The following is a 26,965-nucleotide window of genomic DNA, read 5'->3' on the forward strand; positions in this document are numbered from 1 at the left end:
CTGCACCACTGGTTGCATCACTGCCTGGTTTGGCAACTGCTCGGTCTATGACCGCAAGGCACTACAGAGGGTAGTGCGTTCGGCCCAGGACATCACTGGGGCCAAGCTTCCTGCCATCCAGGACCTCTATACCAGGCGGTGTCAGACGTAGGCCCTAAAAATGGTCAACGACTCCAGACACCCTAGTCATAGACTGTTCTCTCTGCTACCATACGGCAAGCGGTATCGGAGCACCAAGTCTAGATCCAAAAGACTTAACAGCTTCTACCCCCAAGCAATAAGACTCCTGAACAACTAATCAAATGGTTCTCAGATTTTTGCATTGCCCCTCCCCCCCACCAATCTCCTTTTTACGCTCGGTACCGGTACCCCCCGTATATAGCTATTGTTATTTTACTGCTAACTTTTATTTTTTATTTTCACATGCATTTTTCTTAGAACTGCATTGTTGGTTAAGGGCTTGTGAGTGAGCATTTCACTGTGACAAATACATTTTATTTTATTTTATTTGGGTTTCAGTTTTTATTCCAATCTCTCTAACTGTGCTGTTGTGAGCAAATAAACCAGCAAAAAAATCGAACAGACTTCTGAAACTGATTTCCAGAAATCTCAATCTGCAATTGATTGAATATCCCCCTGATTGTATGTTTTGTTCGGATTGACATGACACAATTTGTGCATGCTTTGTCTCTATGTATTCAGGAAGAGGAGGAATACCCAGGGGATGAGGGAAACGGTAGCAAGGAGGGCAGTGAGAAGGGCCACTCAAACGGAGAGTGTGATGGGGACGAGATAGAGGACCTGCCCAGCTACCGGGGCGGACTGGCCGGTAGCCAATCGAGGGGGCCCATCTCCCGTAAGGCCAGCCAGACCAGTGTATATCTGCAGGAGTGGGACATCCCCTATGAGCAGCTGGAGCTGGGGGAGCTCATTGGCAAGGTGAATGACTCCAGCTTTACATGGTGGTAATTATGCACTCGGCGGTCAGTTTATTAGGTACACCTACTCGTTCACAAAAATGGTTCGCTCCTACAGACAGTGAGTCATGTTGCCATGGCTTGCTTATATAATACAGGCAGACAGGCATGGAGGCATTAGGTTACTGTTGGATTGAAAGTTAGAATGGGCAAACCGAGTGACTAAAGTGTCTTTGAGCGTGGTATGACCATCGGTGCCAGGCGCGTTGGTTCTAATATCTCAGAAATGGCCAGCCTCCTGGGGTTTTCACGTAAAACAGTGTCTAGGGTTTACCAAGAATGGTGGGACAAATGAAAAGCATCCAGTCAGTGGCAGTCCTGTGGACGAAAACTGCTCGTTGATTAGAGAGGGCGAAGGAGAATGTCAAGAATCGTGCAAGCTAACAGGCGGGCCACAAACAGGCAAATAACGGTGCCGTACAACAGTGGTGTGCAGAACAGCATCTTGGAAAGCACAACTCATTGGTCCTTGCCATGGATGGGCTATTACAGCAGACGACCACACCGAATTACAGTCCTATCAGCTAAAATGAAGAAGAAGAGGTTCTAGTGGGCATGTGATCACCAACACTGGACAATTGAGGAGTGGAAAAACATTGCCTGGTCCGACGAATCCCGGTTCCTGTTGTGTCATGCTGAGTCCAAGGCCCCATCCTGCCTGGTGTCAACGGTACAGGCTGATGGCGGTGGTGTAATGGTGTGGGGAATGTTTTCCTGGTGCATGTTAGGTCCTATGCTACCAATTTTGCAATGTTGGAACACCACAGCGTCTGAACATTGTGGCATCCCTCCATGGCTACAGAGGTGTCTGACCCGGTACTAGATGAGTGTACCTAATAAACTGGCCAATAAGTGTATATGACAACAGCTGTATCTACACAGAGGTGGGGTTGTAAGGGCTCATATTCAAAGTCAATTGGTATCTGCATGTCTCCTTTAAAAAAAGGCCAATGGACTAAATCAGAGTTCCTGAATGGGAACAGAAAAAAATAGCTAATAACACAAGTACCCATACATACTTCCCTATTCCAGGGCCGTTGGGGGAAGGTTCATAAGGGGCGCTGGCATGGAGAGGTGGCCATTCGGCTGCTGGAGATAGATGGTAATAACCAGGACCACCTGAAGCTGTTTAAGAAGGAAGTGATGAACTACAGACAGACCCGCCACGAGAACGTGGTCCTCTTCATGGGGGCCTGCATGGCCCCGCCACACCTCGCCATCATCACCAGGTTAGGGGGAGGGAGTGGGAAAGGGAGGTGGAGATGGTAAGGGAGTTGAGCAGGGAAAAGCTGGAACCCTTGAATCAATCTATGAGAAGTATTACATGTGTCTTGGTTTAACAAATGAGGAAACCAGGAAAGGCTTTGTTTTGACATTTCCTCTGGTTTTCTCTCAGTTTCTGCAAAGGTCAGACACTATTCTCTGTTGTAAGAGATGCCAAGAACACGCTAGACATCAACAAGACAAGGCAGATCGCTCAGGAAATTGTTAAGGTGTGGTACTACTCAACTTCTCTTGAATTGAAGGTCAATTGTAAGCAGCCTACTCTTCCTTTCACTGAAATGACTAAACTCTGACCTCTCCCTCAGGGTATGGGCTACCTTCACGCTAAAGGAATCGTTCACAAGGACCTGAAGTCCAAGAATGTGTTCTATGACACAAACAAAGTGGTAATCACAGACTTTGGCCTTTTTGGAATGTCCGGAGTGGTACAAGAGTACCACAAGAGGTAAGCAAAAAAACATGTTGTCAAAAGTTAAACACACTAGCCTCCCAAGTGGCGCAGCTGTCTAAGGCGCTGCATCGCAGTGCCAGCCACGACCGGGTTAGGGCAGGGTTTGGCCAGCTGGGATGTCCTTGTCCCATCGCACTCTAGCGACTCCTGTGGCGGGCCGGGCGCATGCACGCTGATGCGGTTGCCAGGTGTACTGTGTTTCCTCCGACACATTGGTGTGGCAGGCTTCCGGGTTAAGCAGGCCTTGTGTCAAGAAGTAGTGCGGCTTGGTTGGGTTGGGTTGTGTTGTGTTTGGGGGACGCATGGCTCTCGACCTTCGCCTCTCCTTAGTCCATACGGGAGTTGCAGTGATGTGACAAGACTGTAACTACCAATTGGATATGACAAAATTGGGGAGAAGAGGGGGTACAAAATATATATATATATATATATATATATATATAAAATTTAAACACACTAAGGAGTATACTTCTACACCTTTTCAGTCCAGATGAAGGATCAAAAATGTATGTTTGTCAATCTGTGGGTGTCTGTGTGCGTGTCCAGGCAAGAGAATGAGCTGAGGCTCCCTCATGGCTGGATCTACTACCTGGCCCCTGAGATCGTCCGCAGGATGGGCACTGGGAACCATGAGGACCGCCTGCCTTTCTCCAATGCTGCAGACGTCTATGCATTTGGGTACACACAACTTCATCTCATCTTACATCCTGCCATAATAATGATACTGCATTTATACTGAACAAAAATATAGATGCAACCTGTTGGTCCCGTGTTTCATGAGCTGAAATAAAAGATCCCAGACATTTTTCATACCCACAAAAAGCTTATTTCTCTCAAATTTTGAGCACAAATGTGTTTACATCCGTGTTAGTGAGCCTTTTTCTGCCAAGATAATCCATCCACCTGACAGGTGTGGCATATCAATAAGCTGATTAAACAGCATGATCATTACACAGGTGCACCTTGTGCTGGGGACAATAAAATGCCACTCTAAAATGTGCAGTTTTCTCACACAACCCAATGCCACAGATGCCTGAAGTTTTGAGTGAGCGTGCCATTGGCATGCTGACTGCAGGAATGTCCAACAGATCTGTTGCCAGAGAATGTAATGTTCTTTTCTGTACCATAAGCCACCTCCAACGTCATTTTAGATAATTTGGCAGTGCATCCAACCGGCCTCACAGCTGCGGAACTGTAACCACGCCAGCCCAGGACCTCCACATCCTTCTTCTTTACCTGTGGGATGCTGAGGAGTATTTCTGTCTGTATCATTGAAATTGTTGCATGTTGCATTTATATTTTTGTACAGTATACTTAAATATAGGACATCTGAATGTTTTAAAAAGAAAATGTGGGCGATACATACATAAATATGCTGAAATGTGGCTCCCAATGAAATGAATGTGTGAGTAGGTGTATGCTGTTTGTATACAGGGTTAGGACTCAGGTGTTAACCATACAGTATATTTCAATCCCTAGCACCATTTGGTATGAGCTGCAGGCCCGTGGCTGGCCACTCACCAACCAGCCAGCAGAGGCCACCATCTGGCAGGTGGGCAGTGGAGAGGGCATAAAGAAGGTCTTGGCAAAGGTCAGCCTGGGCAAGGAGGTTACGGTAAGGTCAAAGAGCAGTGTGATGTCCTCTGGGAAGCTTAGTGTAATGTATTTACATAATAAACCAAACAATATTATTCTCAGTGTGTGAGTGATATAAAACAGACTGACATTGCACTACCAGAGCCAAAACATTTGGATGGATTATCATCTACTGTACATTGTGTTTATAGCCATAAGGATGGATGTGGGATTAGATAAATACCCCCTCCCTCCTATCCTGTAGGAGATACTGTCTGCCTGTTGGTCCTTCAAGCTGGAAGAGCGTCCCTCCTTCACCCAGCTGACTGACATGCTGGAGAAGCTGCCGAAGCTCAACCGCAGGCTTTCCCACCCAGGACACTTCTGGAAGTCAGCCGAGTATGTATCGTAAAGACCAGGATCCCTTTTGAGATATACTGAATATACTCACTTGTATATATATATATATACAGTGAGGGGGAAAAAGTATTTGATCCCCTGCTGATTTTGTACGTTTGACCACGGACAAAGAAATGATCCGTCTATAATTTTAATGGTAGGTTTATTTGAACAGTGAGAGACAGAATAACAACAACAAAATCCAGAAAAACGCATGTCAAAAATGTTACAAATTGATTTGTATTTTAATGAGGGAAATAAGTATTTGACCCCTCTGCAGAACATGACTTAGTACTTGGTAGCAAATCCCTTGTTGGCAATCACAGAGGTCAGACGTTTCTTGTAGTTGGCCACCAGGTTTGCACACATCTCAGGAGGGATTTTGTCCCACTCCTCTTTGCAGATCTTCTCCAAGTTATTAAGTTTTCGAGGCTGAAGTTTGGCAACTCGAACCTTCAGCTCCCTCCACAGATTTTCTATGGGATTAAGGTCTGGAGACTGGCTAGGCCACTCCAGGACCTTAATGTGTTTCTTCTTGAGCCACTCCTTTGTTGCCGTGGCCGTGTGTTTTGGGTCATGCTGGAATATCCATCCACGACCCATTTTCAATGCCCTGGCTGAGGGAAGGAGGTTCTCACCCAAGATTTGATGGTCCATCTTCCCTTTGATGCGGTGAAGTTGTCCTGTCCCCTTAGCAGAAAAACACCCCCAAAGCATAATGTTTCCACCTCCATGTTTGACAGTGGGGATGTTGTTCTTGGGATCATAGGCAGCATTCCTCCTCCTCCAAACACGCCGAGTTGAGTTGATGCCAAAGAGCTCCATTTTGGTCTCATCTGACCACAACACTTTCACCCAGTTGTCCTCTGAATCATTCAGATGTTCATTGGCAAACTTCAGACGGGCATGTATATGTGCTTTCTTGAGCAGGGGGACCTTGCGGGCGCTGCAGGATTTCAGTCCTTCATGGCGTAGTGTGTTAAATTGTTTTCTTGGTGACTATGGTCCCAGCTGCCTTGAGATCATTGACAAGATCCTCCTGTGTAGTTCTGGGCTGATTCCTCACCGTTCTCATGATCATTGCAACTCCACGATGTGAGATCTTGCATGGAGCCCCAGGCTGAGGGAAAATTGACAGTTCTTTTGTGTTTCTTCCATTTGCGAATAATCGCACCAACTGTTGTCACCTTCTCACCAAGCTCCTTGGCGATGGTCCTGTAGCCCATTCCAGCCTTGTGTAGGTCTACAATCTTGTCCCTGACATCCTTGGAGAGCTCTTTGGTCTTGGCCATGGTGGAGAGTTTGGAATCTGATTGATTGCTTCTGTGGACAGGTGTCTTTTATACAGGTAACAAACTGAGATTAGGAGCACTCCCTTTAAGAGTGTACTCCTAATCTCAGCTCGTTACCTGTATAAAAGACACCTGGGAGCCAGAAATCTTTCTGATTGAGAGGGGGTCAAATACTTATTTCCCTCATTAAAATGCAAATCAATTTATAACATTTTTGACGTGTTTTTCTGGATCTTTTTGTTGTTATTCTGTCTCTCACTGTTCAAATAAACATACCATTAAAAGTATAGACTGATCATTTCTTTGTCAGTGGGCAAACGTACAAAATCAGCAGGGGATCAAATACTTTTTTCCCTCACTGTGTATGTGTGTATATATATATATATTCTCATGGCTGGATGTACCTGTTGATCCCTGTCCCTCCAGTGATGTCACATTGGATGGAGCTGGGAGAACAGGAGGTGTTGATATGAGTGTGTGAATAAGAATGTGTTTATGGTGGAGGGGTGTAGCCATCCGACAAACCTGGGCCTACTGTATGTTTTTTTTTGTAGGACCTTTGATTTAAATAACTAAAATGGATGAATGTGATGCAAATTACCAGCTTTATACAGTGAGAAGAAATGTTGTCTTAAATAGGGAATTTTTGCAAAAAATATATTTTTAAGTAAAGTTGAACAGGACTAAAGGTTTAATAGCCTGTTGAAACTGTTTGGTTTGTGACTGTTCATTTCAGAGCTGAATGCCTAAATCTGTCCATGTTTTAAAAGAGAGTATACTTTATAATAGCACCACCCCCTAACCCTCTCCCTGTGGGCAGTGATTGGAGGCTTGAGTGTCCCACCTCTCCTGTGTCCCCCTGTCTGTGAATATTTCTGTCATACCTCTGTGGTCATCTCTGTTTGGGTCTCCCTCCCTCCCCCCCCTCCCTCTCTGGGCGCTGCTGCTCTCTCCTGGATGACCACTGACTGACTCCACCTGTTCCTGCTCCACTTCACTCACTCACCCTCGCTCTTCCTCTCTCCCTCCCTCTCGCTCTTCCTCTCTGGGCGCTGCTGCTCTCTCCTGGATGACCACTGACTGACTCCACCTGTTCCTGCTCCACTTCACCCTCCCTGTCTCCCTTGGTCCCCTCCACCTCCTCTTTACTTCCACCCCCCCTCAAACATCAACTCTTGTTTCCCCATATAATTTTTTCCCTCCTCCACTCCTTGATCTATCCCATTATCTTCCTTCTTCTTCCCTTGCTCTCCGTATGAAGACCCTGGGTTCATCATCATTGCCTGCGGGACCATTGCGGTCAGGGTCTGCAGTCTCGCTGCCCCTACATATACAAATAACACATATCTCAGTTACAACCGGTGCTTATCAACCCATAGGAATAGCCTGTTTGGTATTCAGAGGAATGGACAACCCAGCAGAATAACTGGTATCACAGCCAATAGTGCCACCAATATAGAGTCATGTATCTTTGTCAACTTGCGATATGTACCATAATGCACTGCCTGGGTTGTTTGTTAGTTTATTGTTCTTTGCCTAACTTCAGTTTGTGTATTAACATTTTGGTGCTAGTAGTGGCTAATGCAAACAGTCTAGTCTAACCACTTGCTTTCTTTCAATTTTCCTCTTCCCCTCTCTCCTCTTTTTCCTCTCTCTATTTCTCGCTCTGTCTCACCCTACAACTTAGGTTGTAGCCTTCAGTATGCAAGACGAAGTAATAATGAGGTTCAATGTAAGATGTTGACTTGCCTCTTGTGCACTCTTTGTGTGCCTGTGTCAGCATGTTTGTTTGGTTGGTTGCTGAATGTAATGTACTGGACAACCACAGATTAACCCTGTGAAAGACTGCAGTGATTGAATGTTAGCAGTGATAACAAAGATAAATGTATCCAATATATAAATATAGATAGAATTGTTTTATTTAATGTACAGATAACATTTATTTTAGGTGTACAATGTTTTTACATTACATTATAGGTACTTCACATCTAATTATGTAGAGCTTTAAAACATTTTCCCCTCACAAAACACTGTGTAAACAAAAATTGTACATTACTTAAAGATGGGTTGGTGTTTTTGTCATAAGAATGTATATTTTTGTACAGATTGTGGCTACATTCAAGGTGTTTCTGGTTTCCTCAGTGAAAGACGATAAAACTGAACTCACATAATTTGGTTCTGTGTCTTGTTGTGGAATGCTGACAACAGTTTAAATGTATGATCAGTTGGATAAAGGTATCTCTTTACATTAAGGATTTAAGCAGCTAAATTACAAGCACACTTTCCACTAGACACCATTTATACAGTTGATTTAATTTAAAGGGGCAATCCGGGATTCAAATGTTGATTGACTTTAAACATGGGTGTCACTGACTCACCAGTTCCTAGGAGAGAGAGGAGGATGCAGAGAACAGACATGTTCATGATGACCGAGACAATGGTGGTGACAATACACTTCTGCTACTGATATGCAGGATTACATCAAAAAGTGTGTTGTAAAATATACAGTATGTGCAAAATGTCAGTCCAAAGTAGTACATGATTATTTCTCTTCTAGCACATTGAGACAAATACAAATAAATGTGAGTCTATTTGTGGCATTATTACTAAAATACCAACATTATAAAGATTGTCACTGAATCCAGGAGAGACAAATGGAAGTGCCTCCTTATCAGAATGTTCAGATTTCTTATCACTCAAAATGACCATATATACTGAACAGAAATATAAATGCAACATGCAACAATTTCAATGATTTTACTGAGTTACAGTTCAGTAAATCAGTCAATGAAATAATCTATGGATTTCACATGACTGGGAGCTATGGGTGCAGCCATGTGTGGGCATAGGCCACCCACCTACCAGGGGGTTGGCCCAGCCAATCAGAATGTGATTTTCCCCCCAAAAAGGGCTTTATTACTGACAGAAATACTCCTCAGTTTCATAACTGTAGGGTCATCTGGTCTCAGATGACCCTACAGGTGAAGAAGCAGGATGTGAAGGCTGGCGTGGTTACACGTGATCTGCGGTTGTGAGACCGGTTGGACTTACTGCCAAATTCTCATTGGAAGTGGCTTATGGTAGAGAAATGACATTCAATTATCTGTCAACAGCTCTGGTGGACATTCCAGCAGTCAGCATGCCAATTGCACACTCCCTCAAAACTTGAGACATCTGTGGCATTGTGTTGTGAAAAAACTACACATTTTAGAGTGGCCTTTTTTATTGTCCCCAGCAAAAGCTGCACCTGTGTAACGATCATGCAGTTTAATCAGCTTCTTGATATGCCACACCTGTCTGGTGGATGGATTGTCTTGGCAAAGGAGAAATGCTCACTAACAAATTTGTGCACAAAGTTTGAGAGAAAGAAGCTTTTTGTGCATATGGAACATTTCTGGGATCTTTAATTTCAGCTCATGAAACACGGGACCAATGTTTATATTTTTGTTCAGTGTAAATAGAAATATGGGGAAGTTCTGCTAGAGATATCATCTGCAAGTCATATTCCCTTGGTTTGTTTAAGATTTTGCAACACTAGCTATAATGATTTGTAACGTAAATTTTAGGGCATGACCTATGACATTGTTAACCTGTGCAGTATGCAACATTTTATCAGGACACTGGTGTTTGTACACACTTAAGGTGGCCACACTGACAGTAAAACAAGCAACTTTAGCTTCAAATGGTGTTCAGTTTTTGTCTTTCCCCAAAGGAAAAAAACGACATAAAAAAAATCTATGATATGGTAGAAGACCATGTTTTAAAAGGTATCTTACTGCTTGGCGAGAGCAAAAGCCTCCACCCTCACTGGCTTTCCAAGCCAGAGTAAGGGTTTACTGTAATGACTAACTTGGATTTGGGGCCCCTTAGTCATCATCCTGTTTGGAATTGATCATGTGGTTCTCAATCATTGAAAGCACTCATGCTGCATTCAAAACCAAGTGGGAAATGACCACATACGACTGGGAAAAATCCACTCGAACAACTCTTCCTCCAACTGTTAATTACTAGTGGCAAACTCATTTATCAGCTCCCACTTCTCCCACATGGTGGCCTCTGACGTCACATACTAAGGAAATTACCTCGATAACAGCATTTGACAGTTAAATGCAACAACAAAACATTATTTATAAAAAGCAATCTATGAATATGGGTTTTGATCACTATCATTTGTTTGCAAGCATGATAGCTGTATTTTTTGTTTACCCAGCTTGTTGGCCATTATCCAATCAGCATTTCTCGACTAGTTCAAAGCACTTGAATGCATCAGACTAGTATTTATGACTGCACAATTGGTAAATTCTACCTCCCAATTGCTTACAAAAGCAGCATAAAAACAAACCCCATTGTTCTGTACCCCTGCCCTCCTCAGTAGGCTAAAGAACAGTTGTAACCTACAGTTAGTTCTCGGTTTGAGGTGTCAATAGGGCAATTAATTCAGATATAGAATATGAAATGATTTGAAATGAAAAAGGTTCCATTAGGATGACATTTTCCATGGTGATGTTAGCGTGCAAGGAGACAAACTGACATCTACACACAGCAAACTTTGTCAAATTTTGGCTCATCCGACAACATCACCTGACTGTGAGTGATTGCTGGTTAATGATTATAAAAGCATAAGAATATATAGGCGCGCATCGTCTCTTGACTAGTCTCGCGCAACTGCAGCATATATACATGTATTCGACAGATGTATTCCTTAGGTTAAAACCCCTAAATGTAACGAGGACATTTTAAACTAGGCCACATTGTTACTTACTTTCTCCTCCGCCCCCTTCAACGCATGAAAAAACGAAACTGAACATCTCTGAAATTCTATCATCACTGAGAGGAGAGCGTTGAGCAACTGAGAAGAAAGACGCTTCGACTGACTTGAGATTTGAAGAAATGGCATTTTATAACCAAGAACCTTTTCATAATCCGGTATGTTTATTATAATAATTTGTGATTTGTGTATTTAAAATGTAGATGTACTTAATGTTTAACTAATGTGCGCCCTCCGCTCAGTAATCTACATTATTTAGCCAGTTTTAGTCTGACTTGTTCCGTTCACAGATGTAATGCTAAAATCAATAGATGCATAGCTAGACATTCATAGTATCAATTCATGCTTTTGTGCAAATGTAATATTTATCTTATTAGGCGACAGTGAATGTCTCGCGTACACCGTTATGTAGACTTACTCCTATTAATTTGTATTTATTATGGTTCCCCATTAGCGGCTGCCAAAGCAGCAGCCACTCTTCCTGTGGGGGTCCAGCAAAATTAAGGCAATTTATACCATTTTAAAACAACTTAAACTGTGTGCCCTCACCGAGGTAAAGAAAGTTTCAGGTTGGATATTCGACGGATATTCATTCGCCTGTAGTCTTACGTCCACCAGCAGCAGTTAGGGACCGTCAACATAGTGACAAATCAACATTTTCAAATTACAATAGCTATTTACCCATTAGTCCTAAAACTTTCAAAACTGGTTCTCGTTAACCCGATGGCATAGACAAACATTACACACTTATTTTTTTGTCAATTTACATCTCGCACTATTTTAAATTATTTATTTACATTTTTGAATTTCAATAGCTCCTTGGTCATGTGACCTAATGACTTCAAACAAGGTTCAGAATGGCCACTGACTACTCGTCTATATTGCACACCCTTTAGTTTATCCATTTTCATCTCACAAGATTTTACATGAATTTTTCAAAATGTAAAATTTCAATAGCTCCTGACTTCAAACATGGTGCAGAATGTACCCTTCTATATTACACTCTTGTTTGTGTAATGTAAAATCACGCGGTGTAACGTACATTTTTCATAGTTTTAAATTTCAATAGCTCCTTGGTCATGTCAATTACACACCTAAGTGTGCAGTGGATATACACCCATATTGCATAACCTCTTACGTCTCGTCTATTGTTGTACATTAGTATTAGTTTGACAATTAGGGGGTTCAGTCCAGTGATTACCATTTTCTTTAATATTTATCTAATAGTAATTGTTAGTTCTAAGTACTTATTTCCCCCCCCCACAGTATTTAACAGCGTTACACAATAGGAGAGGGACACATCTCCTTTTGTTGTTATTATCAACCATAAAGAAAAAGGGCCATGCTATTAATTGTCCAAAGCATGGCTGGAGAGTGAGGTAGGCTGCAGTGGGTTTGCTGGTCAAACAATATCCTGAACATGTAACCATGGTGGCAAGTAAATCAGTGACCAGTAAATCAATTGATTCAAATGGAATATTGACAAATTAAACAGAAATTGTAGACCTTTAATCTTTTCCAACATGTCAACAGACAACTTCAAATAAGTATGAAACATTTCAGTGTTCAACTTTCTCTTATCCCTGGTTGATGTACATTTCAGAGCCTCTTCAGTGTGGATGGGGTATAGCATACATTTTCAACAACAAACGCAGCACTTCCAGTTTGTGTTCTTTACTCTGAACTATTTTGTCTTCATTCCTAGTTACTGCACATGCTTAGTCATATCACAAAGATGACAGTGCCTACCAAATCTATTGTGTTTGTCAAAATAATATCTGAAAATGTCAGTTGTTGAACATAATACTTCTATTTGCAATAGCAATTTATGATATATGCAGTTGAGGAATATGCCATGTACCAACACTACATGTAGAACGGACATAAGACATTCCCACATGCAGTGTGTTTTATTTGATTTCTTATTTTATTTCACCTTTATTCAACCAGGTAAGCCAGTTGAGAACAAGTTCTCATTTACAACTGTGGCCTGGTCAAGATAAAGCAAAACAGTGTGACACAAACAACACAGAGTTACACATGGAATAAACAAACATACAGCCAATAACACAATAGAAAAATCTATATACAGTGTGTGCAAATGTAGTAAGGCAATAAATAGGCCGTAGTGGCGAAATAATTACAATTTCGCAAATAAACACTGTGATAGATGTGCAGAAGATGAATGTGCAAGTAGAGATACCGGGGTGCAGTGGAGCTAAAAAATATAAATGAAATAATATGGGGATGAGGTAGTTGGATGGGCTATTTACAGATGGGCTATGTACAGGTGCAATGATCTGTAAGCTGCTCTGATAGCTGATGCTTAAAGATAGTGAGGGAGATATGAGTCTCCAGCTTCAGTGATTTTTATTTTATTTTATTATATATGTTTTTGCAATTTGTTCCAGTCATTGGCAGCAGAGAACTGGAAGGAAAGGTGGCCAAAGGAGAAATTGGCTTTGGGGGTGACCAGTGAAATATACCTGCTGGAATGCGTGCAACGGGTGGGTGCTGCTATGGTGACCAGCGAGCTGAGATAAGGTGGGGCTTTACCTAGCAAGGACTTATAGATGACCTGGAGCCAGTGGGTTTGGCGACAAATATGAAGCGAGGGTGAGGCAACGAGAGCATACAGGTCACAGTGGTGGGTAGTATATGGGGCTTTGGTGACAAAACGGATGGCACTGTGATAGACTGCATCCAGTATGTTGAGTAGAGTGTTGGAGGCTATTTTGTAAATGACATCGAAGTCAGGGATCGGTAGGATAGTCAGTTTTACGAGGGTATGTTTGGCAGCATGAGTGAAGGATGCTTTGTTGCGAAATAGGAAGCCAATTCTAGATTTTATTTTGGATTTGAGATGCTTAATGAGTCTTGAAGGAGAGTTTACAGTCTACCCAGACACCTAGGGATTTGTAGTTGTCCACATATTCTAAGTCAGAACCGTCCAGAGTAGTGATGCTAGGCGGGCGGGCAGGTGCGGGCAGCGATCGGTTGAAGAGCATGCATTTAGATTTACTTGCATTTAAGAGCAGTTGGAAGCCACGGATGGAGAGTTGTATGGTTTGTTAGTTAACACAGTGTCCAAAGAAGGGCCAGAAGTATAGAGAATGGTGTCGTCTGCGTATAAGTGGTTCAGAGAATCACCAGCCGCAAGAGCGACATCATTGATGTATACAGAGAAAAGAGTCGCCCCGAGAATTGAACCCTGTGGCACCCCCATAGAGAATGTCCAGACAAGAGGCCCTCCGATTTGACACACTGAACTCTATCTGAGAAGTAGTTGGTGAACCAGGCGAGGCAGTCATTTGAGAAACCAAGGCTGTTGAGTCTGCCGTTAAGTTCCTAACTTCCCTGAAAAGTTGCATATTGCGGGGGCTATTTGATGCTAATGCAGTACGCCACGGGATGTTTTTGTGCTGGTCAAGGGCAGTCAGGTCTGGAGTGAACCAAAGGCTATATCTTTTCCTGGTTCTAAATTTTTTTGAATGGGGCATGCTTATTAAAGATGGTGAGGAAAGCACTTTTAAAGAATAACCAGGCATCCTCAACTGACGGAATGAAGTCTATCTTTCCAGGATATCTTGGTCAGGTCAATTAGGAAGGTCTACTTGCTGAAGTGTTTTAGGGAGCATTTGATTGTGATGAGGGGTGGTCGTTTGACAGCGGACCCATTACGGACACAGGCAATGAGGCAGTGATCGCTGAGATCCTGGTTGAAGACAGCTCTCTGTGTACATCCAAGGGCCAGCTGTGCTGCCCTGTTCTGAGCCAATTACCATTTTCCTAAGTCCTTTTTTCGTGGCATCGGACTACACGACTGAACAGTAGTCAAGGTGCGACAAAACTAGGGCCTGTAGGACCTGCCTTGTTGATAGTGTTAGGAAGGCAGAGCAGCGCTTTATTATAGACAGACTTCTCCCCATCTTAGCTTCTATTGCATCAATATGTTTTGACCATTGCAGTTTACAATCTAGTGTTACTCCAAGCAGTTAGTCATCTCAATTTGCTAATTTTCCACATGATTTATTACAAGATTTAGTAATAGACATTAGCCTAGGGTAGCCTAGTGGTTAGAGCGTTGGACTAGTAACCGGAAGGTTGCAAGTTCAAACCCCCGAGCCGACAAGGTACAAATCTGTCATTCTGCCCCTGAACAGGCAGTTAACCCACTGTTCCTAGGCCGTCATTGAAAATAAGAATTTGTTCTTAACTGACTTGCCTAGTTAAATAAAGGTAAAAAAAATGTTTTATAATAACATTATAGCAGGGGGTGTAAAGCCATAACGCATACATTTTTCCAGCAGCAAACTATGATCAATACTGTCAAGCTGCACTGAAGTCTAACAAGACGGCTCCCACAATAATTTTATCATGAATTTCTCTCAGCCAATCATCAGTCATTTGTGTAAGTGCTGTGCTTGTTGAGTGTACTTCCCTATAAGCATGCTGAAATTCTGTTGTCAATTTGTATACTGTGAAATAGCATTGCATCTGGTCAAACACAATTTTTTCCAGAAGTTTACTAAGGGTTGGTAACAGGCTGATTGGTCGGCTATTTGAGACAGTAAAGGGGGCTTTACTATTCTTGTGTAGCGGAATGACTTTAGCTTCCCTCCAGGCCTGAGGTCACACACTCTCTAGTAGGCTTAAATTGAAGATGTGGCAATATCGTCTGCTATTATCCTCAGTAATTTTCCATCTTGATTGGCAGACCCCAGTGGCTTGTCATTGTTGATAGACAGCAATAATTTCTTCACCTCTTCCACACTGACTTTACGGAATTCAAAAGTACAATTCTTGTCTCTCATAATTTGGTCCGATATACTTGATGTGTATTGTCAGCATTTGTTGCTGTGATAGCAAACTTAGGGATGACAATCTTGCCAATGAAAAAGTCATTAAAGTAGTTTGCAATATCAGTGGGCTTTGTGATGAATGAGCCATCTGATTCAATAAATGAAGGAGCCGAGTTGGATTTTTTTCCCAAAATGTCATTTAAGGTTCCCCAAAGCTTTTTACTATCATTCAGTATATAATTTCTTTGTTTCATAGTGTAGTTTATTTTTATTTAGTAACATGATTTCTTCATTAGCAGTACGTTTGCCAATCAGTTGGGCTGTCAGACCTAATTGCCATACCTTTTGCCTCATCCCTTTCAACCATACAATTTTTCAATTCCTCATCAATCCAAGGGGATTTAACAGCTTTTACAGTCATTTCCTTAAAGGGTGCGTGCTCATTAGTAACTGGAATAAATAGTTTCATAAATGCGTCAAGTGCAGTGTCTGGTTGCTCCTCATTACACACCACAGACCAGCAAATATTCTTTACATCATCAACATATGAATCACTACAAAACTTCTTGTATGACCTCTTATACACTATATTAGGCCCAGCCTTTGGAACTTTGGTTTTCCTTGATATGGCTATTATATTGTGATCATTACATCCTATGGATTTGGATACTGCTTTAAAGCAAATATCTGCAGCGTGACTAAAAATCAAATCAAATCAAATCAAATGTATTTATATAGCCCTTCGTACATCAGCTGATATCTCAAAGTGCTGTACAGAAACCCAGTCTAAAACCCCAAACAGCAAGCAATGCAGGTGTAGAAGCACGGTGGCTAGGAAAAACTCCCTAGAAAGGCCAAAACCTAGGAAGAAACCTAGAGAGGAACCAGGCTATGTGGGGTGGCCAGTCCTCTTCTGGCTGTGCCGGGTGGAGATTATAACAGAACATGGCCAAGATGTTCATAAATGACCAGCATGGTCAAATAATAATAATCACAGGCAGAACAGTTGAAACTGGAGCAGCAGCAGCACGGCCAGGTGGACTGGGGACAGCAAGGAGTCATCATGTCAGGTAGTCCTGAGGCATGGTCCTAGGGCTCAGGTCCTCCGAGAAAGAAAGAGAATTAGAGAGAGCATACTTAAATTCACACAGGACACCGGATAGGACAGGAGAAGTACTCCAGATATAACAAACTGACCCTAGCCCCCCGACACAAACTACTGCAGCATAAATACTGGAGGCTGAGACAGGAGGGAGGTAAAGAGGAACGGGTCAATGGCCTCTAGCCTACATACAGTATTGATACCCCTTTACTTTTTCATAATTTTGTTACAGCCTTATCCTAAAATTGATTAAATTGTTGTTTTTTCCCCCAGCAATCTACACAATACCTCAATGACGAAGCAAAAACGGGTTCAGACATTTTTGCAAAAAATTTACATAAGTAGTCAGCACCTTTGGCAGCGATTACAGCCTCAAGTTTCCCCCATTCTTCTTTGCAAATCCTCTCAAGCTCTTTCAGGTTGGATGGGGAGCGTCACTGCACAGCTATTTTCAGGTCTCTCCAGAGATGTTAGATCGAGTTAAAGTCCGGGCTCTGGCTGGGCCACTCAAGGACATTCAGAGACTTGTCTCGAAGCCACTCCTGCATTGTCTTCTGTGTGCTTAGGGTCATTGTCCTGTTAGAAGGTGACCCTTAACTCAGTCTGAGGTTCCTGAGTGCTCTGGAGCAGTTTTTCATCAATGATTTCTCTGTACTTTGCTCCGTTCATCTTTCCTTCGATCTTGACTAGTCTCCCAGTCCCTGCCACTGAAAAACATCCCCACAGCATGATGCTGCCACCACCATGCTTCACCGTAGGGATGGTGCCAGGTTTCCTCCAGACATGACGCTTGGCACTCAGGCCAAAGAGTTCAATCTTGGCTTCATCAGACGAGATAATCTTGTTTCTCATGGTCTGAGTCCTTTAGGTGCCTTTTGGCAAACTCCAAGCGGGCTGTCATGTGCCTTTTTACTGAGGAGTGGCTTCCGTCTGGCCACTGTACCATAAAGGCCTGATTGGTGGTGCTTCAGAGATGGTTGTCCTTCTGGTAGGTTCTCCCATCTCCACAGAGGTACTGTCAAGCTCTGTCAGAGTGATCATTGGGTTTTTGGTTACCTCCCTGACCAAGGCCTCGATTGCTCAGTTTGCCTGGGCGGCCAGCTCTAGGAAGAGTCTTGGTGGTTCCAAACGTCTTCCATTTTTAAGAATGATGGAGGCCACTGTGTTCTTGGGGACCTTCAATGCTGCAGTAATATTTTGGTATCCTTCCCCAGATCTGTGCCTCAGCACAATCCTGTCTTGGATCTCTACAGACAATTCCCTCAACCTCATGGCTTGGTTTTTGCTCTGACATGCAACTGTCAGAACTTATATAGACAGTTGTGTGCTTTTCCAAATCATGTTCAATCAATTGAATTTGCCACAGGTGGACTTGTATTAACGCATCTCAATGGAAATAGGATGCACCTGAGCTTAATTTCAAGTCTCATAGCAAAGGGTCTGAACACTTATGTAAATAAGGTATTTCTGTTGTGTATTTTTAATACATTTGCAAGCATTTCTAAAATATATTTTTTTACTTATTCATTATGGGGTGTTGTGTGTAGAGAGATGAGGAAAACATTTAATTGAATCCATTTTAGAATAAGGCTGTAACGTAACAAACAGTGGAAAAAGGGAAGGGGTCTGGATGCACTGTAATAGCTCTTTTATCTATTCTTATTCTATTCCGTTTATCATCAATGATTATGTTTATCTGTTGCAGAGACTCCCTTTCACCGGCACTATCCAAGGTGGGCTGCAGGAGGGGAAGACAATCACTATTACTGGGAAACTTCACCATGGGGCAGACAGGTGGGTCACCACTCACCGATATAAACTTTGTTAACACATTTCCTCATTCTTTGTCTTCCAGAGATTCAGGGGTTTGCGTTCTAGTCTAGATAATGCATACTACACATTTTCTGTGCAGATTTAAAACTTGTTTGGAGTACTGTTTAAAACGATCACTCTTTTTTTTTCAATTTTCACCTAAAATGACATACCCAAATCTATCTGCCTGTAGCTCAGGACCTGAAGCAAGGATATGCATATTCTTGATACCATTTGAAAGGAAACACTTTGAAGATTGTGGAAATGTGCAATTAATGTAGGAGAATATAACACATAAGATCTGGTAAAAGATAATACAAAGAAAAAAACATGCATTTTCTCTTTTTTGATCCATCATCTTTGAAATGCAAGAGAAAGGCCATAAATAACTTAACTTAGGAGTCTAGAATTTTAAATTTTGGCCACTAGATGGCAGCAGTGTATGTGCAAAGTGTTAGACTGATCCAATGAACCATTGCATTACTGTTCAAAATGCTGTATCAAGTCTTCCCAAATGTGCTTAATTGATCAATTGATACATTTTCAAGTACATAACTGTGCACTCTCCTCAAACAATAGCATGGTATTTTTTCACTGTAATAGCTACTGTAAATTTGACAGTGCAGTTAGATGAACAAGAATTTAAGCTTTCTGCTCATATAAGACATGTCTATGTTCTGGGAAATGTTCTTGTTACTTACAACGTCATGCTAATCACATTAGCACACGTTAGCTCAACCGTCCTGCGGGGGGACACTGATCCCATGGAGGTTAACATCTCCGGAACCACATGCTCTCCCTCTCTCTCTCTCGGTTTCTCTCTCTCGCTCAGGTTCCATGTGAATTTGCAGTGTGGTTCTAGGGCAGGGGCGGACATTGCCCTTCACTTCAACCCACGATATGACAGTCACCCTGGATATGTAGTGGCCAACACCTTGCAGCAGTCCAGATGGGGGACAGAGGAGCGGAAGCAGCATTCCCCCTTTCAGCATGGCTCTGGCTTCAACCTTGTGATCACCGTCCAGAGGGACGGCTTCCAGGTCACCCAAACCCTCCCATACTATAGTATATAGAGTATAGAGATGTAGGATCTTAATTTAAGCCAAAATAATCCCGCAGCAACAAGAAATGTGAATTATTATGTGGATTATAATTAATTGGGTTGATACATTTTTCGTTAGGACAAATCAAGTCATTTTTAAAAGGGAAATGACAAACTTTAGAATTCTTTTAAAATCTTGAATACACTAAAAGTTTGCTTTTCCTGCTGTGTAGGAACATTTTCAGAAACAAAAGAGGGATCAGATTAAGATCCTACATCTGTACATTCCAACTACACAATAACCTTTTCTGTCTGTTTGTGTGACTGATTGTAAAAGATTATGCTTACAGAGCTCCCCCGTGATTTTAATGAAGTCAGTGACTCATGATCTAACATGGTGGTTCACTCTTGTTTTCTTGAAATTGTATGTTATGTTATTCTATCATTCTCTTTTTATCTATTTTACAGTGTGACTCAATTTATGCTAGTCTGTTAAGGAGTTAAATGGATTTCAATTCATGGGTTTACTTGGAATACTCACTGTCCTCAGGTCCATAATGACTCTGCTCATGGTTGTTCTCTGCCTTCAGTTGAATGCGAATGGGAAACATTTCATGACCTTTAAGCACCGTATTCCGTTTGATGCAGTGGACACCATCTCAGTCGAGGGAAAAGTGGAGGTGACCTCCATCGCCTTCCAGAACCCTGCAGTGAGTAGTACCGAACACATTTATTAGATGTACAGAGAATTTGAAGGGAAGTTCCACTGATTTTAAAGGGATTTAATATCTTTTAGCCCACCTTTCCTGCACTGCCAGGATTCCCTTCTTATCCGGGATTTCCGGCGCAACCGGGATTTCCGGCGCAACCGGGATTTCCGGCACAACCGGGATTTCCGGCGCAACCGGGATTTCCGGGATTTCCTGCGCAACCGGGATTTCCTGCGCAACCGGGATTTCCCTCTCACCCGGGATTCCCCGCGCAACCGGGATTCCCCGCGCAACCGGGATTCCCCGCGCAACCGGGATTCCCCATGCAACCGGGATGTCCAGTAAGTTAATCTGAATCATTAATTATCATTTATTGGCCAACCACTTCTTGGTTATCGGATTGATAATTTTTGGGGGGCAGATCTGTGATTTTGTTTTCCTTTCATTGTCGTTCAGTCTCTGTTGGTTTTATGTTCAGTACTACTGATATTGCCTGTGATGGGGAATTAAGATCACTAAAGTTCATATTTAGTTTAGAGTGATTTACTTCCTCATTCAGTACAGTGACTGTGTCGTTATGAGTATAACCCCTGTCATTGTCTTTAGGCAGATTTCTACAGTAAATATACAGTAACCTGTTTATAGGAAAGTGTAGTACATTAATCAACATGCTGTCAAGATCCCTCTCTCCTGTTGCTCCTCACAGGCTCCTCCTCCATATGTCCAGCCACCATTCTTTGTAAATGACCTTCTACTTACTGTATCACATCAATGTCTGGCATAATGAGTGATTTATTCAAATCTTCAATTTTCATCCAGGCTGTTCCATACAAGAACACGATCAATGGTGGACTCTACCCTGGACGCACCATCAACATCCAGGGAGTGGTTAACCCCAATGCAAATAGGTCTGATCCTGTCTTATTGTCTTTACTGTAAAGGTGAACCACAGTGAGACATTCACTTCCCCTGGAGTTATAGGCACAATTATAATATGATTTTATATCTTTTAAAGTTGTTCCCCTTAGAAAAAAAAGTACAGAAGAACTTTAGCAATTCTAGTTCCTCATTTGCGTGGTATTGAAAGTGTGTGTCAATGACCCGTTGGCTTAGAAAGAGGTAGGCTTACAAAACATCCTGGAGGGTGCAACTATAGCAGTTCTCCTGTCATGGTTTCTCACCAACACTGATCTTATCCTTTTCTCCTTGCCTATAGGTTTAATGTTAACCTACTCTGCAACTCTGAGATTGTGCTGCACTACAACCCCCGATTTGACGAGACCCTAGTGGTACGCAACAGCAGGCTGAGGGACCAATGGGGAAAGGAGGAGCGCTCTGGTGGAATGCCCTTCCACAGGGGCCAGGCCTTCACGGTAACTACCCACCATGAACATGAAGCAACTTTTATACATTCTTAGTTTCAAGGATGAATAATTATTTCTTGTTTCAACCCAAAGCATGCCACTCAAGCCCTTTCCTGATACAGAGTTCCTTGATGGTTTAGTCACTCAGACAATGGCATGATGCTCATTAGAGAGATGATCCACTTTAAAGATTCCGGTCTGTTTCTCTCTCTATATCAAAGACGGAGTACTAATAAGGCTAGTTTTGTATTTTCAGCTGTCTATTACCTGTGAGGCTCAGTGCTACAAGATAGTGGTCAACGGGAATCAGACGAGCACCTACAAACACCGCCACACCCTCCTCCAGCAGGTCAACGTTCTGGAGGTGGATGGAGACCTCAGTTTGACCTCCGTGATGGTTTAGGGCTGTTTAATTTTGTGGCACCTCTGACCCAAACCACCACATATCTTTTTGATCTGTTCTTGCTGCAATAAAAATTACATTCACTTTGTTTCCTTACTGCTAGCAGCGCCTGTTAGACTACCCCATTTGCACATGTATTATTAGTGAGTGCTGTGCCATTGACTTCAAGGATGAGAAATGTGTTCCTGTTTGTTATAAATCAAGGTAGAAAGCCATTAGAAATCACATTGCGATAGAATGCCAGACCTGACGTTAACTCTCATGAGACGTACCCTGAGGACAATGCCTAGTAATTCCATATGTAACCTAGTTTATCACCAGTGGTCTCTAGATTTTTATTTATTTTTATAACATTAAGTTACAGTATATACAGTTAAGTGTGACAATATGTTGCGTGAGACTGACTATGCCAAAACCCTAGTTCAAAGTGAACTGCAGTATGTGTTCAGACAGCAGTGATTTGCTGACATGGCTACGCTAGTTGTCATTAACAATGGGTGTGTGCGCCGTGGTGTCAGCTGATTGGTGATGCTCATGCTTCCTATCATTCAGAAGTTATGTAGCAAGGTAAGATGACAACAATGAATGCCATGGTCGTTTCCCAGTTGCTTTGAATGTTCAAAATCATAGTGTAAGAACACTTTTAAAGCCTCAGAGGATAAGATTATCCAGCTTTCAAAACAAGTCCTTTTTGGCAAGCCACATCAGTCAAGCTAACTAGGTAGCGGTTTTGCTTTCTACCACATTCACTAATTTGTAAACAATTAAGAACTAGTTTGACGTGTTCTTGTCAAACTGTCAACGGAGTAGCTAGAGATCGGGATCCTGGGATCGGAGGGGCTCCGTGTCTGCAGAAAAAGGGGTCCAGGCCAATTGGCAAAATATGTATTGTAGCCCAAGGAGTGGCTGGCCGGGAGATGGACCTAGCACGAGGCTAGTTCCAGGCTCACTGGTGCTTGCTTCGGGACAGGGACGTTATCCAGGGGGTAGCCACTCATATAGTAGCTAGCTAGCTGCGATGATCCAGGTGAAAATGTTCAGAGCTTGCAGTAGGAAACCAGAGATGTGGAGAAAAAGCAGTCCGGTATGCTCTGGGTTGAATCGCGCTGTGCAGGCTGCAAGGAGTTTACCAGGCTAAGGTTAGCTGATGACCGCTAGCAGTGGATAACTGACTAGTAGCTAGTTAGCTGGCTAGCTTCTTTTGGGGGTTCCGGTTCTAAAGCATAGAAAATAGCAGATCCAAGTATCCATTCTACCATCAGACATTCTTCAAAGGACAACCCGGCCTCCCATCTACGACCAACCAATCGAAGCGCAGCTCAGAGTAAATATTTATTGCATTCTCCTTTTTCAAATGGGCGGTTATTTAGAATGCATAAGATACTGTATTTACGATAGCAAAGCTGCCTACGGACCGATAGACACAAAACCTTTTTTGCTCCTCAGTCTTCCCGCTCTTTCACTCAAACCCCCCCTTTTTTTTGTGTAACCAGCCACTATATCGGCTCCGTTCACCAGGTCCATCAATGTATGATTCATTCTGTGTATATGTAATTCTGTGCGATTAGTTAGGTATTTAGTAAATAAATAATTAAAGCAAATGTTATGCTGATTCAACTTGTTAACCAGGATTTGTGAAGACAACCAAGAATTTACAACTTTCAGATGAGACAAAATAAGGTGAGGATTAAATATTGGCTGCTACTGACGTAAAAGATGATCAGGCCTTTAAGAGTTTATTCGGAAGATAACAGCTCTATAAACATTATTTCGTGGTGCCCCAACTTTCTAGTTAATTATTTACCTGATTAGCTGTTACTGTAATTTAATTATGCCAATGTGTTTTCATTAATTGAAAACCCTTAATCTATTTTATGAGAATTTGTAAGATTCTTGCTTGCATAAAATAGATGGAGACCAGTCTTTTCAATAATAGGTAACAGAATTTATTCTCGGAGTGCGCTGCCACTTAACCACGAGCAACAGTTTATATACAGATCATGACGTAATTTCATTGTTTTAACAGAATCCCCTCCAGGACATAGTGAGGTGAAAAGTTAATTCTAACTTACTAACACACTCCCAGGTAACTTTTGACCCCTCAACATTATCGATCACCACAGAGCTAACAGTTCTAATTAACAGAAAACTTAGGAATGCACTCACTGTCTTATCTAAAAACCCCAGTGCTCAGTTCCGTAGGTTCAACCATAGGCTAACGACCTTATGTGTTTACACAGTCCACAACCCATTCGTTTCTTCATAGTTGGAATGGTGTTCATTAACTTTAATTACTCCTTGTCCGTGTCTCACAATCCCTTCTTATGAACTCATATTGTTAATCAGATATAGTAAAACAGAGTATAAGTTTTACTTCGTTACAGTTCCATTTAAAATGATTGGTTTAGTCATTTAATCATAACTTTCCCAACATTAGCTTAATCAGGTAATATTAATTACAGAGAAATTATTTCATAGAATAGCATGTCATATCACTTAATCCGGCATAGCCAAAGACACGACAACAGCAATGGGTGTGATGTGAGGGTAGGACTCCGCCACTTTAGACCAAACAGCCTTCATGTTCACAGCATTCTCTATCACCAGTGCAAATACCTTCTGTGGTCCAAGGTCATTGATGACTGCCTTCAGATCATCTGCAATGTAGAGACCGGTGTGTCTGTTGTCACTTGTGTCTGTGCTCTTGTAGAATACTGGTTGAGGGGTGGAGATTATGTAGTTAATTATTCCTTGCCCACGAACATTCGACCACCCATCAGAGATGATTGCAATACAGTCTGCTTTCTCTATGATTTTCTTGACCTTCACTTGACCTCTGTTGAACTCTGCATCCAGCAAATGAGTAGATAAAGCATGTCTGGTTGGAGGGGTGTATGCTGGGTGAAGAACATTCAGAAATCTCTTCCAATACACATTGCCTGTGAGCATCAGAGGTGAACCAGTTGCATACACAGTTCAAGCAAGACATTCATCAGCATTTCTCTGACTACGTTCCTCCATTGAGTCAAAAAAACTTCTGATTCCAGGAGGACCATGAGCTGTTGCTATCGACAAGGTGTGTGATTCATAATTCTCAACTCGAATAGAAGTAGAGGAACTTTTGTCAGAGGTTGCTTGTTGTGTGCGCTGAGGGAACTTTATGCACTTGGCCAGATGATTCTGCATCATTGTTACATTCTTCACATATGATTTGCCAAGTATTTATAAATGTACACAGCTTCTCCTTCTACATTAGCTACAGTGGAATTTCTCCACACATCAGATAGTGCCCGTGGCATTTTCCTGTAAAGATTAGACATTTTTTTGTAAAGAAACCCAAATACAATTCCATGTACAGATAAATAGTTAAGCAGTTAGATTAAACAAGTCCTTTGTAAGATAATGTTTTAAAATGAAACATGTATGGAAACAGGTGAATTAACACAATAAATTAGAAATTATTTAACTTCTTATGGCTGCAGGGATAGTATTGAGTAGCTTGGATGAAAGGTGCCCAGAGGTGCCCAGAGTAAACGGCCTGCTCCTCAGTCTCAGTTGCTAATATATGCATATTATTATTAGTATTGGATAGAAAACACTATGAAGTTTCTAAAACTATTTGAATGATGTCTGTGAGTATAACAGAACTCATATGGCAGGCAAAAACCTGAGAAGAAATCTAAACAGGAAGTGAGAAATCTGAGGTTGGTCGATTTTCAACCCAGGCCCTATTGAATTCACAGTGGGATATGAATGAAGTTGCACTTCTTAGGGCTTCCACTAGATGTCAACCGTCTTTAGAAACTTGAATGAGGCTTCTACTGTGCTGTGGGACTGAATAAGAGCTGAATGAGTCAGGTTACTGGCAGAGAGCCATTTCCTGTTCACGTGCATTCCACATGATATCAACCTGCGTTCCATTGCTTCTCTAGACACAAAGGAATTCTCTGGTTGGAACGTTATTAAAGATTTACGATAAAAACATCCTAATGATTGATTCTATACTAGTAATGCTTGCTAGTATAGAATCAGCAAACTGGATATGTGTACCTAATGCCCTAACAAAAGTAGCTACTTGGACATAAATAACAGACATTATCGAACAAATCAAGCATTTATTATGGCGCTAGGATTCCTGGGAGTGCATTCTGATGAAGATCATCAAAGGTAATATTTATAATGTGATTTCTGGTTTCTGTTGACTCCAACATGGCGGCTAATTTTATTATTTTTCTGAGCGCCGTCTCAGATTATTGCATGGTTCGCTTTTTCCGTAAAGTTTAAAAAAGATCTGACACAGCGGTTTCATTAAGGAGAGGTATATCTATAATTCCATGTGTATAACTTGTATTGTCATCTACATTTATGATGAGTATTTCTGTTGAATCGATGTGGCTATGCAAAATCACTGGATGTTTTTGTAACTAGTGAACGTAACGCGCCAATGTAAACTCTGATTTTTTTATATAAATATGAACTTTATGAAACAAAACATACATGTATTGTGTAACATGAAGTCCTATGAGTGTCATCTGATGAAGATCATCAAAGGTTAGTGATTAATTTGATCTCTATTTGTGCTTTTTGTGACTCCTCTCTTTTGGCTGGAAAAATGGCTGTGTTTTTCTGTGGTTTGGTGGTGACCTAACATAATCGTTTGTGGTGCTTTCGCTGTAAAGCCTATTTGAAATCGGACACTGTGGCGGGATTAACAACAAGATTACCTTTAAAACGGTATAAGATTCATGTATGTTTGTGATATTTTAATTATGAGATTTCTGTTGTTTTGAATTTGGCGCCCTGCACTTTGTTGTCATATCATCCCGTTAATGGGATTGCAGCCCTAAGAAGTTTTTAAACACTTTGCTGTGGGCTACTATTTACTAGTTAACAAAAAATCATGTATGTCATATATATTCACACCACCCAGTATTGTAATAATTTCTTACCAGAAAGCATGTAGTCCTTGGCTCAGACAGTGTAG

The 26,965-nt window shown here is 41.8% G+C and overlaps 2 protein-coding genes across 5 annotated transcripts in view; both read left to right on the forward strand.

Moving 5' to 3' along the window:
- LOC109909227 (kinase suppressor of Ras 1) overlaps window positions 1-8,149 on the forward strand; it is a 60,933-nt gene extending 52,784 nt beyond the window's left edge. For 2 of the 3 annotated variants that reach the window (XM_031795553.1, XM_031795555.1), the window contains 7 exons: window positions 703-939; window positions 2,010-2,206; window positions 2,374-2,470; window positions 2,567-2,706; window positions 3,259-3,390; window positions 4,192-4,327; window positions 4,553-8,149. In XM_031795553.1, the coding sequence (XP_031651413.1) occupies window positions 703-939; window positions 2,010-2,206; window positions 2,374-2,470; window positions 2,567-2,706; window positions 3,259-3,390; window positions 4,192-4,327; window positions 4,553-4,699 (1,086 nt within the window). In that variant the 3' untranslated portion in view covers window positions 4,700-8,149. The remainder of the gene's footprint in view (window positions 1-702; window positions 940-2,009; window positions 2,207-2,373; window positions 2,471-2,566; window positions 2,707-3,258; window positions 3,391-4,191; window positions 4,328-4,552) is intronic. The other variant, XM_031795554.1, reaches the window with a different exon arrangement.
- Window positions 8,150-10,355: 2,206 nt separating this feature from the next.
- On the forward strand, window positions 10,356-23,582 carry LOC109909226 (galectin-9B). Of its 2 annotated transcripts, XM_031795557.1 has the most exons (9): window positions 10,356-10,565; window positions 10,809-10,904; window positions 18,356-18,444; window positions 19,295-19,502; window positions 20,095-20,214; window positions 20,301-20,555; window positions 21,034-21,122; window positions 21,431-21,587; window positions 21,835-23,582. In XM_031795557.1, exons 2-9 carry the CDS (start codon window positions 10,869-10,871, stop codon window positions 21,979-21,981), a joined length of 1,101 nt encoding a protein of 366 aa, XP_031651417.1. In that variant the 5' UTR covers window positions 10,356-10,565; window positions 10,809-10,868; the 3' UTR covers window positions 21,982-23,582. The 2 variants fall into 2 exon arrangements, with proteins under 2 accessions (XP_031651417.1, XP_020363871.1); XM_020508282.2 differs by lacking the exon at window positions 10,356-10,565 and having other exon boundaries at window positions 10,625-10,904.
- The last annotated feature ends 3,383 nt before the right edge of the window (window positions 23,583-26,965 follow it).

Source organism: Oncorhynchus kisutch, linkage group LG18 (genome assembly GCF_002021735.2).
Source record: "Oncorhynchus kisutch isolate 150728-3 linkage group LG18, Okis_V2, whole genome shotgun sequence".
Lineage (NCBI taxonomy): Eukaryota > Metazoa > Chordata > Actinopteri > Salmoniformes > Salmonidae > Oncorhynchus > Oncorhynchus kisutch.

What these genes read in the sequence shown, in the direction of transcription:
- LOC109909226 (XM_031795557.1), top strand. Translation starts at nt 10,869, where the DNA reads ATGGCATTTTATAACCAAGAACCTTTTCATAATCCG. An exon ending in AAGAACCTTTTCATAATCCG is followed by an intron (nt 10,905 to 18,355) that starts GTATGTTTATTA and finishes TATCTGTTGCAG; the next exon opens with AGACTCCCTTTCACCGGCAC. An exon ending in ACAGGGGCCAGGCCTTCACG is followed by an intron (nt 21,588 to 21,834) that starts GTAACTACCCAC and finishes TTGTATTTTCAG; the next exon opens with CTGTCTATTACCTGTGAGGC.